The sequence below is a fragment of the Mustelus asterias genome, chromosome 28 (assembly GCF_964213995.1).
Source record: "Mustelus asterias chromosome 28, sMusAst1.hap1.1, whole genome shotgun sequence".
Lineage (NCBI taxonomy): Eukaryota > Metazoa > Chordata > Chondrichthyes > Carcharhiniformes > Triakidae > Mustelus > Mustelus asterias.
In genome coordinates this window covers 6,423,776-6,436,940 of record NC_135828.1, presented here as the reverse complement: position 1 = coordinate 6,436,940, position 13,165 = coordinate 6,423,776, and the positions used below count along the sequence as shown (strand labels likewise).

Genomic DNA, 13,165 nt, shown 5'->3' with positions numbered 1-13,165 from the left:
CCCCTTTTTATCTTTGTAAAGATGTGGGCAATCACTACCAACTGCAACAGTGAAAGTATTGTGATTTAAATAAAAATCTATCTACGTTGGAGATTAGTCCAGAGCGCAAATGTGTTCTCGATGACACCGGGGTAGGAAGATGTGCTGCTATAGTGAAGAATTGTTAGAAGTGTTGTTGAAGGGGCTTAGAGCTCCGAAAGCTTGTGTGGCTTTTGCTACCAAATAAACCTGTTGGACTTTAACCTGGTGTTGTTAAACTTCTTACATAGTGAAGAATTACCAGGACTTCTTGTAAGGCACAGTAAGAAGTCTCTCAACACCCAGGTTAAAGAGCAACAGGAATCATGAGCTTGAGTGAAGAAGGAGCAGCGCTCCGAAAGCTCGTGATTCCAAATAAACCTGTTGGACTTTAACCTGGGTGTTGTGAGACTTCTTACTGTGCCCCACCCCAGTCTACAACGTCGGTGTCTCCACTTCTTGTAGGCAGTGAAGGCTTTGCTGCGGATTCCAATCTTTTACCCGTGGAGTCAGTTTTCTTTTGTTATGCTGTGTGGCTGATGAGTCTGTGCAGTGAAACTCTTGTGGGTATGGCTGCTGAAGTGTGAGGTATGTCAAATGCAACTTTATTCATACTGGCAGGGTTACACTGAGGGGAACCTGTTAGCTGTCTTTCTTGCTGTCGATGCCTTTGGAAGCATTGGAGAGAGTGCAAAGGAGATTTACCAGGATGCTGCCTGGTTTGGAGGGTAGGTCTTATGAGGAAAGGTTGAGGGAGCTAGGGCTTTTCTCTTTAGAGCAGAGGAGGATGAGAGGCGACTGAAGAGGTTTATAAGACGATGAGGGGGATAGATAGAGTGGACGCTCAGAGACTATTTCCTCGGGTGGATGTCGCTGTTACTAAGGGGGCATAACTATAAGGTTCGTGGTGGGAGATATAGGAGGGATGTCCAAGGTAGGTTCTTTACTCAGAGTGGTTGGGGTGTGGAATGGACTGCCTGCTGTGATAGTGGAGTCGGACACTTTAGGAACTTTCAAGCGGTTATTGGATAGGCACATGGAGCACACCAGAATGATAGGGAGTGGGATAGCTTGATCTTGGTTTCGGACAAAGCTCGGCACAACATCGAGGGCTGAAGGGCCTGTACTGTGCTGTACTGTTCTTTGTTCTATGTATTATTTAGAGGAAGCTAAGGTACCTAGTGTGAGCATCTAGGCTGTATGTCATCTTGTTTTCCCACAAAAGGGGAATAGTTAAATCAGTGCAGTGGAGGATGTTTATTTGTTAATGGGATGTGGGCGTCACTGACTAGACTGGCATTAATTGCACATCCCTAATTGCCCTTAAGAATGTTGTGGTGTATTGCCTTCCTCAGCCTGTGGCAGCCCCATGCGTTGTAGGAACATCCAGAATGGTGTTAGGAAGGGAGTTACAGAATTTCTTTATTGACCTGGTGACGGTGAAGGAACAGCGAGCTAGTTGCAAGTGTGTGATTTGGAGGAGAACTTGCAGCCGGTGATATTCCCTTGCATCTGCTGCCTTGGTCCTTCTCGGTGGTAGAGGTCATGAGTTTGGAAGATGTTGTTGAAGGAGCCTTGGTGAGTTGCTGCACTGCATCTTGTAGATGGTCCACACTGGCGCCATCGGTGGCGGAAGGAGTGAATGTTTAAGGTGGTGGATGGGGGTGCCAATTAAATGGGGCTGTTTTGTCCTGGATGGTGTCAAACTTCTTGTGTTGCTGGAGCTGCACTCATTCAGGCAAGTGGAGAATATTCCATCACGCTCCTGACTTGTGCTGGTGAATGGGCTTTGGAGCGAGAGGAAGTGAATTACTCGCCACACAATTCCTGGCCTCCGACCTGCTCTTGGAGTCACAGTATTTATATGGGTTGGTTCAGTTTCTGGTCAGTGGTAAGCCCAGGATGTTGATATTGGGGGAATTTAGCGATTCTAATGCCACTGAATGCCAAGGGAGGAAGATTGGATTCTCTCTTGGAGATGGTCATTGGCGATTTTTAAAAAAAGGTGGAAAAATGAAATGGTGGAAGAAATGAAAACAAAATACAATGAATTGAAATAAACTAAATGGAAATTGGGTGAAGATGGAGGAGAGAACTTTGAAGTTTTTGAACTCAATGAAAAATGCCTAATCGGAAGATGAGGTGCTGTTTGTCCAGTTTGTGTTGGACTTCACTGGAGCATTGCAACAGGCCGAGGATGGACATGTGGATATGAGCAGATTGGCTCGCTAGCGCCACCACTGAGCTGGCTGAGTCCTCAAGATGTGGAGATGCCGGCGTTGGACTGTGGTAAACACAGTAAGAAGTCTCAACACCAGGTTAAAGTCCAACAGGTGTATTTGATAGCACAAGCCACAAGCTTTTGGAGCGCTGCCCCTTTGTCAGGTGAGTGGGATTTCAGTTCACAAACAGGGCATATAAAGACACAAACTCAATTTACAAAATAATGGTTGGAATGCGAGTCTTTACAGGTAATCACGTCTTAAAGGTACAGACAATGTGAGTGGAGAGAGGGTTAAGCACAGGTTAAAGAGATGTGTATTGTCTCCAGACAGGACAGTTAGTGAGATTCTGCAAGCCCAGGCAAGTCGTGGGGGTTACAGATAGTGTGACATGAACCCAAGATCCCGGTTGAGGCTGTCCTCATGTGTGCGGAACTTGACTATCAGTCTCTGCTCAGCCACTCTGCGTTGTCGTGTGTCATGAAGGCCGCCTTAGAGAACGCTCACCCGAAGATCAGAGGTCACGGGCATTCGGCACATCTCTTATTGTGAAAATCCCACTCACCTGACAAAGGAGCAGCGCTCCAAAAGCTAGTGGCTTTTGCTACCAAATAAACCTGTTGGACTTTTAACCTGGTGTTGTGAGACTTCTTACTGTGAGTCCTTAAGGACAGAGGCTCGAGGCTGCTAGTCATGTGACATTATCAAAGCCAATACCACCTTGTTCACAAGCTGAATGATTTAGCTTGGATCATCTAACTACAGACGCACCCCCCCATTAGACCAGCTAAATAGTTTATTTTTGTTGTTGCATGGCTTCATGGTGTTTGTCTCTCTAGTAATCTACCTGAGTCCATTGTACATTTTTAAAGTTTATTATTAGTGTCACAAGTAGGCTTACATTAACACTGCAATGAAGTTACTGTGAAAATCCCCTAATCGCCACACTCAGGCACCTGTTCGAGTACACAGAGGGAGAATTTAACACGGCCAATGCACCTAACCAGCACGTCTTTCAGACACTGGGAGGAAACCGGAGCACCCGGAGGAAACCCACGCAGACACGGGGGGTGGTGGGGGGGGGGGGGGGGGGGGAGAAGAACATGCAAACTCCACACAGCCAGTGACCCAAGCCGGGAATCAAACCTGGCTCCCTGGTGCTGAGACCACTGTGCCCGCCCTACTGACACTCTGCGCCTGTTTGGGTACACTGAGGGAGAATTTAGCATGGCCAGTGCACTTAGATTGTGGGACAAAACCGGAGCACCTGGAGGAAACCCACGCCGACATGGGGAGAACGTGCAAACTCCACACAGACAATGTCCCGAGGCCGGAATTGAACCTGGATCCCTGGCGCTGTGAGGCAGCAGTGCTAAACCACCGTGCCTCCCAATGTTGATCGTTACAGAAAAAAGTTGAATAACAATCCTAAATTAGTCTTCCTTCCCAATGCCCTTTCCTAGTAACTAGTTTGATGTGCTGCAAAGTTACTTATTACATTTTAGCATCTTGTAATTTCCTTTTTGAAGGTTGAGCAGCTCCAGTTTCTTTTGATTTTTCCTGATAGTCCGATGGTAGGGAATGGGTCTTGTGCTGGACAGTAGACTGGTTTCACTGTGTAGTCATGCCAATTTGCATTTTTGAGAGACTGGGCCAGCTCGGGTCTGGACTGATCGATATTGTACAGTCTGCCTGAAATACTGTCAGATTTTTCCCATCAAATCTGCACCAATTTTAATAATAATGAAACCAGTGGTTCCCAAACTTTTTTCACTGGGCCGCACTTTCGGAATAAAAATTTGCTCGCGCCACATCGAATTTTTTATTGATAAGAAATACATTCAAAAACAACAACTAGCAGTGCTTGATTCATAACACATAACACAACTACTTTATAATATGATCATGGGACATCCAGAAAGTATAAAACAATGCTTGTTTAAACCATGTTTAAATGTTTCTTTGATTGTCCTTCAATCTTCCCGCCACACTTGCCATCCTCTCTCGCCGCACCAGTGTGGCACGCCGTCCCCTTTGGGAATCACTGAATGAAACAATAATTAAGGACCCTGGACATGCTCTCTACCGTCGAGAAAAAGATACAAAAGCCTGAGGTCACGTACCAACCGACTCAAGAACAGCTTCTTCTTCCCTCCTGCTGTCAGACTTTTGAATGGACCTACCGTATATTAAGCTGATCTTTCTCTACACCCTAGCTATGACTGTAACACATTCTGCACTCTCTCTGAACGGTATGTTTTGTATAACGTGCAAGAAACAATACTTTTCACTGTATACTAATACATGTGACAAATCAAAATCAATTGGCAGACATTCAGCATACAAATCCTACTATAAGGAGTGGACCAACTAAATAAATCTGTGATAACATTCATTCATTTAGCATTTTTCTAAATTGGATAACGGCCTGTTATATTGGGTCTGGAAGGTTTTAGAGCTTATACCACACGGACACAGTGGTTAGCACTGCTGCCTCGTAGCTTCAGGTCCCAGGTTCAATTCCAGCCTTGGGTCACTGTCTGTGTGTAGTTTGCATGTCTCCCTGTGTCTGCGTGGGTTTCCTCGGGTGCTCCAGCTTCCCCCCCCCCATAGTCCAAAGATGTGCAGGTTAGGTGGATTGGCCGTGCTAAATTGCCCCCCTGGTGGCCCAAACTGTGTAGGTTAGATGGATTAGCCATGGTAAATGTGTGGGGATGGGGCAGGGGAGAGGGCCTGGGTAGGATACTCTGATTGAGAGTCGGTGCAGACTCGATGGGTCGAATGGTCTCTTCTGCACCGTCGGGATTCTCTCTGACTTTCTCTCGGAGTGTGGTTAGGGTCTGGAATGCACTGCCTGAGTGCGCTGGAGGCTGATTCAATTGGAAAATCTGGAAAAGAGGAACATGCAGGGTAACGGGGAGAAAGCAGAAGGATGGCATTGAGAGAGCCAATTGAGAACCAGCGCAGATGAGATGGGCAAAATGGCTTCCTCCTGCACTGCAACAATTCACAGGAGTTGAAAAACTGAATTCAGCTCCTTCATATTGTGCTTTGCAAACTCCTGGCCTGACACTAGATGGGGTTGCTGCCAAGCCTTTAAGTGTATTCTTAACACTGCATACCTATACATAGAATCCCTACAGTGCAGAAGGAGGCCATTCGCCCCATCAAGTCCACACCGACCGTGATCCCACCCAGGCCCTATTCCCATAACCCCCACATATTTGCCCTGCTAGTCCCCCCTGACACTAGGGTTAATTTAGCACGGCCAATCCACTTAACCCATACATCTTTGGACTGTGGGAGGAAACTGGAGCACCCGGAGGAAACCCACGCAGACACGGGGAGAATGTGCAGACTCCACTTAAACAGTGATCCGAGGCCCAAATTGAACCCGAGTTCCTGGTGCTGTGAGGCAACAGTGCTGACCACTGTGCCACCATGTCTACTATTTAACATTTACATATGAAATAGTAGGGCATATAATGGGATACTTGAATTAGGAGATATCGGTGCCATGGACAAGGAAGAGAAATAGTGGTGTGTAATGCTCTTGCCATCCCTGGTTTCATCTTCCATGGCAGCTGATCAAGTTTTCACCAATTCCACATTATAGTTTGGCAAAATTCTTTGGGATATTTATCATTTGCGCCACCCTCATGTTTACCTCCTAATCAATAAATGTGTCTAACTTTCCCATGATCTCCTGTCCCCCTCTCCCCTCCCCCCAAGCATTTGAAACTCATTTCACTTCCATTTCGAGCTAAACCTGGTAAGTTACACGTTTAAAAACTAGTATGCAAAAATAAGCAGTCGGCAATGTCAGAACATTCGCAACGTCCATGGGCATTAAGTTACCTGTTTGGAGTTTTGTCCTGGCTATTGGTGACACTTTGGAAAATTCCTTCCAGCTTTTGATTTCTTGGAGAGGGAGCGGCCTTTCAAATTGGAAGATCCAGAACCAACTGCGGCAGAAGAATGGAATTGCTGGGGCATTAGCTTAAGGGTTTATGTGCAAGAATAATTGAATATCAACCACCGTGGCCTCAGTAAAGGAAGATCTTGCCTAACAAACTTTGACTCTTTCAATTTTCAATAACTTCGCTGTAAGGTTCCTTGAAGAATACTCTTGATTCTGAGATTTTATTTTTCGCCTAGAGGGTGTTTGGAATCTGGAATGAACCTCCTAAAGGGGTTGGTGGAGGTAAGTTCAGTCGCGCTATTCAATTGAATACCTATTTGAAAGGAAATGTGCAAGGTTACGGGGTTAATGCAGGGGAGTTGGGATGAGGTAGAATGTTCTTTCAGCGAGGCAGTGCAGATATGATGGGCTGAATGGTCTTCTGCACTGTAAAGATTCTGTGAAGGTGGATGATGTGGGATATTTGAGTCCAGCTACTGTGACATGGCAACCAATGATTAAGTATGACCAAGTTAGCATGTTTTTGCTGGTAGCTGGAGGGAGGAATGTTGGCCAGAACGTGTGTTCCAGGCCCCAACCTCTCATAAGAGCTCTGTAATCTTAACCCCAGTCTGAACAGACAACAAGTTAATGCCTTCTCTGTAAAACCACCCTTCTAACAGTGCTGCGCTATCACTGAGATTACTTGGATGAGGAGATTGAGAATAATGTGTCTGGGTTTAAAGTTTAACGTTTAAAATTTTAACATTTGTTAGTGTCAAGAGTAGGCTTACTGAAGTTACTGTGAAAATCCCCAAGTCGTCACACTCTGGCGCCTGTTCGGGTACACTGAGGGAGAATTTAGCATAGCCAATGCACCCTAACCAGCACGTCTTCCGGACTGTGGAACCCCCCCCGCCTTCCATAACCCCATGCATTTACTCTAGCTAGTCCCCCTGACATTAAAGGAGAATTTAGCACGGCCAATCCACCTAACCAGCAGGTCTTTTGGACTGTGGGAGGAAACCGGAGCACCCGGAGGAAACCCACGCAGACACGGGGAGAATGTGCAAACTCCACACAGACAGTGACCAAGCTGGAAATTGAACCCAGGTCCCTGGCACTGTGAGGTAACAGTGCTGACCACCGTGCTTGGTCTGGGAATGAAATCTGCAACCTCTGTCTTGAGCGGGCAGCTGTACCCGGAACTAAGTTAGCCATCATTCACCGGTATCAGAATGAAATAGACCGCGTACCACGCTGCACTCATCATCGGCCAAAGAGCCGTTTATAGTCCCTCCCCCTCCAAGCACTCCCATTGGTTGGTTCCTGTGCGATGTCACTGCAGCATTGTGACATCTTCAGGAAACGAACAATCTTTTTCAGTCAATAAAATGGAAGCTGCCTCCAGTCAGTGAGATGTTAGCGTTTGCAGTGAGGTGAATACATGTGACGGTATTGAGACCATAGCATGTTATTAAGAACTTCTGTTTACCAAGAAAGGATCCTAGATTCTCCGGTACAGTAATTCAGCATGGAACGTTAAATGGGCTTTTGAACCTTGGATGGATAACTGTGGGATTATACTGTCTCAGAAGCTGAGGTCATGACTACTTGGATATTTAAACATTGTCCTTTTAACTTGTGCACATCTATCGCTTGATATATTTGAAAGGTTTGTGTTTAATGTGGGGTTGCCAACTCTGGTTCGAGGTGTTCTTTGATTTGATTTATTGTCACGTGTGTTAACATTCAGTGAAAAGTATTATTTATTGCGTGCTGTACAAAGCATACTGTTCATAGAGAAGGGAAGGAGAGAGTGCAGAATGTAGTGTTACAGTCATAGCTAGGCTGTAAAGAAAGATCAGCTTAATGTCCTGGTGATCACATCGTAACTCAGTGGTTCCCAAAGGGTGCGGCGCGCCACACTGATGCGGCGAGAGAGGATGGCAAGTGTGGCGGGAAGATTCAAGGACAATCAAAGGAACATTTAAACATGGATAGATATGTTTCCAAAGTGAGAGCAAGAGCATCAAGTGATGCTGAGGACGATCCGAGTCCACGTTGTGATCCAGAATCGCCGTTCGAACAGAGTGCTGAAGAAGAGTCGTTTAATTCTACACCAGTAGCAGGCCCAAGCAAACCTCCAAAAAAGAAAGTTTGTCGACAATATATGGATAGCTATCTGAGTCTCGGTTTCACATGGACTGGAGATGAAAACGTACCTTGGCCTATGTGCTTGATCTGTGATGAGAAGCTTTCCAATTCCAATATGGTCCCAAGCAAGATGAAAAGACATCTGTTGTCAAAACATGGAAATCTGGCAAACAAGAATGTTCAATATTTTGAAAGGCTTTTGGAACAGCAGAAGTGCCAACGATCATATTTTGAAAAACGAATGACAGTCTCAGATAAGATGCAGATTGCATCTTACCAAGTGGCTGAATTGATTGCTCAACAGACAAAACCACATACAATAGCTGAAAAATTGATTCAGCCTGCCAGCAGCTTGATTGTGAAACTTTGTTTGGTGATGATGCTGAGCGAGAAGTTATGGAAATTCCTTTATCTGATAATACAATTCGCAGAAGAATAGTTGATACGTCAGCTAATATTGAGAAGCGTGTTTCTGAAAGTATGAAGAATTCTAAATTTGCCATTCAAGTTGATGAATCGACCGACATTAGTGGAAAAGCACAGTTGCTTGCTTATATCAGATTCATTCACAATGACGAAATAATCACACAGTTTCTATTTTGCAAGGAACTTGAAAAACATACCAGAGGACAAGATATTTTCCAAACCTTGTCTGAGTATTTGGAAAAAGTTGAGATTTCATGAGATTCTTGTATTGGAATTTGTACAGATGGAGCACCATGTACGATAGAGAATGTGAGAGGCTTGGCGGCACTCATCAAACAGAAAAATCCAGATGTAATATCAACTCACTGTTTTTTACACAGAGAGGCATTAATCACCAAGACCCTTGTAGCTGATTTGAAGTTGGTTCTAGATCAGACTGTGCGCATTGTGAACTTCATCAAAGCAAAACCACTAAAGGCGCGGTTATTTGCTCAACTCCGCAAAGACATAGAATCAAAACATCAATGCCTAATTCTGCACTCGGAGGTTCGCTGGATGTCCCGTGGAAAAGTTTTTAATCGGGTGTTGGAACTGAAGAACGAATTAAGAGAATTTTTGGAACAAGAAGGGAACCCATTGTACCACCAACTGGATGACAATGACTGGCGAGCAAAGCTGGCATATTTGGCCGATATCTTTTCCCGGTTGAATGTGCTCAATGCCAGTATGCAAGGCCGCGATGACAATATCCTCACAACTACAGACAAACTAACTGCATTCAAAAAAAGGCTTCAGCTCTGGCTCAGAAGAGCGATGCAACATAACCTCAATGTTCCCACTGGTAAAAAGTTTTAAAACGAGCAATGAATTGTACGGCCTCATACAGGAACATCTTGCAACACTGGTAGAAAAGATTGATCATTACTTCCCATCGTTGTCTACAGAAAAATTCGACTGGGTTAGAGACCCCTCTGCGAATTCCAGCTGTTCAGGTCTGACATTGGATGAGGAGGGGGAAATGGCCTGCATTTCGAGTGATCGCACCTTGAAAATGAAACACGGGAGTATGCCACTGGACTCTTTTTGGATATACAACCAGAAACAGTATCCACGCATCTCTTCAAGAGCATTAGCTATTCTTCTACAGTTCTCCACGACATATTGTTGTGAACAGGGATTTTCAGCTCTGACAAATATCAAAGACCAGAAAAGAGAAAGGCTTCTTTGTGTTGATGAGGAGATGAGAGTTTATTTGTCTCAAATTAGACCTAATATAAATGAGATTACCCGACAAAAACAAGCTCACACCTCTCATTGAGTTTGTATACCTACTTAAGGTTACATATGTAAGAGGCTCGTCTATAAGTATATTTTGGGAATGAATCATGTTTTTATGTAGCTGCATTGTTTTATACTTTCTGGATGCCCCATGATATTATAAAGTAGTTGTGTTCTATGTTATGAATCAAGCACTGCCAGAAGTCTTTTTTGAATGTATTTCTTATCAATAAAAAATTAGGTGTGGCGCGAGCAAATTTTTATTCCAAAAGTGCGGCCCAGTGAAAAAAGTTTGGGGACCACTGTCGTAACTCCACCTGCCCCATCGCCTCTCATCCAATTTGCCAGCACAGACAGACTTTTCACCAACTGGCCAATTCTGGACTCCAAATTTTTTTAACCCGTCTTCAATGTTTTTATGATTAAAACATGTTAGAGGATGATGTGAGGCTGCCACTCCCTTAAATCTCTCACCAGGGGAGGTGATGACTTCGTATTATTGCTGTACTATCAATGCAGATACTCAGCTAATGTTCTGGGGATCCGAGTGCGAATCACACCATGGCTACAAAATTCCATGAAAGTGTTCCCATTTACTTCCAAGTAGTTATACTAATGAATACAATTAGTCCACTGATTGAAAAACGTTTTCTGAAATGTACTGTACAGCATGGCGCTCCTTCGAAGATGGATTCATTTGGTTAATTTATGGACAAAGTTGAATTTGAATTCAACGAAAAAGAAATCTGGAATTAAGAATCCACTGATGACCGTGAAATCATTGTCGATTGTCGGAAAAACCCATCTGGGTCACTCATGTCCTTTTAGGGAAGGAAATCTGCCGTCCTTACCTGGCCTGGCCTACATGACTCCAGAGCCACAGCAATGTGGTTGACTCTCTGAATTGACCTAGCAAGCCACTCAGTTCAAGGGCAACCAGGGATGGGCAATAAATGCTGGCCAGCCAGTGACCCCCATCTCCCGCGAATGAATAAAAAGTAACTCCCAGTAGTGTCAATCTTGGATTTTGACTCATGCCAAATAGCTTTCAATTACCATTAGAAGTATTCAGTATTGGAACTTTACAGGGAAGTACTTTGGGGAAACTGGACCACAGGGTCTTAGTTGTCATTGGCTGCCAATGTCATTAGTTTTATGTTTGTTCATGGGATGTAGGTGGCAAGATGGCGCAGTGGTTAGCACTGCTGCTTCACAGCGCCAGGGACCCGGGTTCAGTTCCAGCCTTGGGTCACTATCTATGGAGCCTGCACATTCTCCCCATGTCTGCGTGGGTTTCCTCCAGGTGCTCCGGTTTCCTCCCACAGTTCAAAGATGTGCGGATTATGTTGATTGGCCATGCCAAATTGACCCTTAGTGTTGGGGGATTAGTAAGGTAAATATGTGGGGTTACAGGAATAGGGGCTGGGTGGGATTGTGGTTAGTGCAGACTCGATGGGCCGAATGACCTCCTTCTGCACTGTAGGGATTCTATGATCACTGCAAGGCCAGCATTTATTGCCCTTGAGAGGTTCGGGTGAAATACCATCTTGAATTGTTGCAGTCCCCACCAGTACACCCACTACACTTCAGTGGAAGGAAAAGCAAGCAGGACATGTGAAACGATTGCTGGCTGTAGGAATGCAAGTGTGCACTGGCGTTTGAATGGACCTTCCAGCCCACTGGTCAGAAGCTTAGTGCAGCCATTTATTCATCAGAATCTGCAGTTCAGTTTCAAGGGAATTTGTATTTCCCTTCCCCCTCCCTTAATGCAATTAACCCCCATTTACTGCAACATTTGGTTGTCTAGGGAGCTTCTTTCCAAGAACAGATGAAACTTGCTAGGAGAGTTTGAGGCAAACTGCATAACACATTCAAGTTGAAAGTTGCATAGTTTGTACATGAACCAGTATGCTGTTCATCTTAATGGAATATATTTCATTCTTTAAAGCCAAGTCCTAATGATCTTTTCTGTTGGTTAACAGGGGCATGGATCAAATGAAGTGAAACCTCCTTATTGCTTTATTCGGAATTTGTGGAGTGTTGGAAGTTTCTCTCCTGTGTTTCAGGAGCTCCCACAATGTTCCTGTTTATGAAAGAGATTTTCCAACGAGGTAGCCCTGATGAGCTAACAGCGACGCAGGATCTTTGGGGAGATCTTTACAAGAGGCTAAATGTCCACAGGGATGGTCGTATAGATGCTAAAGAGTTAATACTTGCATTGGAGGAGATTTCGCAGGTACGGTGCTGTTATGTGTGAGGAGTCCGCCACCTTATCTAAAATGTCAGTACATTATAGGACAAAGCGTGAGATGCACCTGCGATGAATTCAGTCGTATGTTTTGGGTTTCGATCTCCAGCCCTGAACATATGAACAGGAGGCCATTCAAAACCTCAAGCCTGTTCCATCATTCAGTGTGTTCGTGGCTGATCTATATCATAAGAATATCCACCTGCCTTGACTATATATCCTTTTATGACCTTGTCTGGCCAAAATCTATCTGCCATGTGTAAATCCACCCATCAACTCTTTAGGAAAACTGTTTGCGTCATGCTGAACATTCTTTGCTTGCAACATGAATGAGGGGAGATCTTATAGAAACATATAATGAAGGGAGTAGATAAGATGGAAGCAGAGAGGTTGTTTCCACTGGCGGGTGAAACTAGAACTAGGGGGCATGGCCTCAAAATAAGGGGGAGCAGATTTAGGACTGAGCTGAGGAGGGACTCCTGTGCTGTAATTTCCTTTGTTCTTTTAGGATGGGAATAGAGGGATATGATCCCCGGAAGGGTAGGAGGTTTTAGTTCAGTCGGGCAGCATGGTCGGTGCAGGCTTGGAGAGCCGAAGGGCCTGTTCCTGTGCTGTAATTTTCTTTGTTCTTCACCCAAAAAGGGTTGTGAATCTGTGGAATTCCCTGCCCAGTGAAGCAGTTGAGGCTACCTCATTGAATGTTTTTAAGACAAGGATAGATACATTTTTGAACAGTAAAGGAATCGAGGGTCGTGGTGAGCGGGCGGGTAAGTGGAGCTGAGTCCACGAAAAGATCAGCCATGATCTTATTGAATGGTGGAGCAGGCTCGAGGGGTCAGATGGCCTACTCCTGCTCCTAGTTCTTATGTTCTTTCCCAGCTTTCCCCCGGATCACCTGGCTTTAATTTTAAGGTT

The 13,165-nt window shown here is 44.8% G+C and overlaps 1 protein-coding gene across 1 annotated transcript in view; it reads left to right on the top strand.

Annotated features, from left to right (window-relative positions):
• Nucleotides 1–7,543: 7,543 nt before the first annotated feature.
• Nucleotides 7,544–13,165, top strand: part of LOC144480224 (mitochondrial adenyl nucleotide antiporter SLC25A24-A-like) — a 30,229-nt gene continuing 24,607 nt past the window's right edge. The window contains exons 1-2 of the mRNA XM_078199475.1: nt 7,544–7,660; nt 11,985–12,238. Of these exons, the coding sequence (XP_078055601.1) occupies nt 12,080–12,238 (159 nt within the window). The 5' untranslated portion in view covers nt 7,544–7,660; nt 11,985–12,079. The remainder of the gene's footprint in view (nt 7,661–11,984; nt 12,239–13,165) is intronic.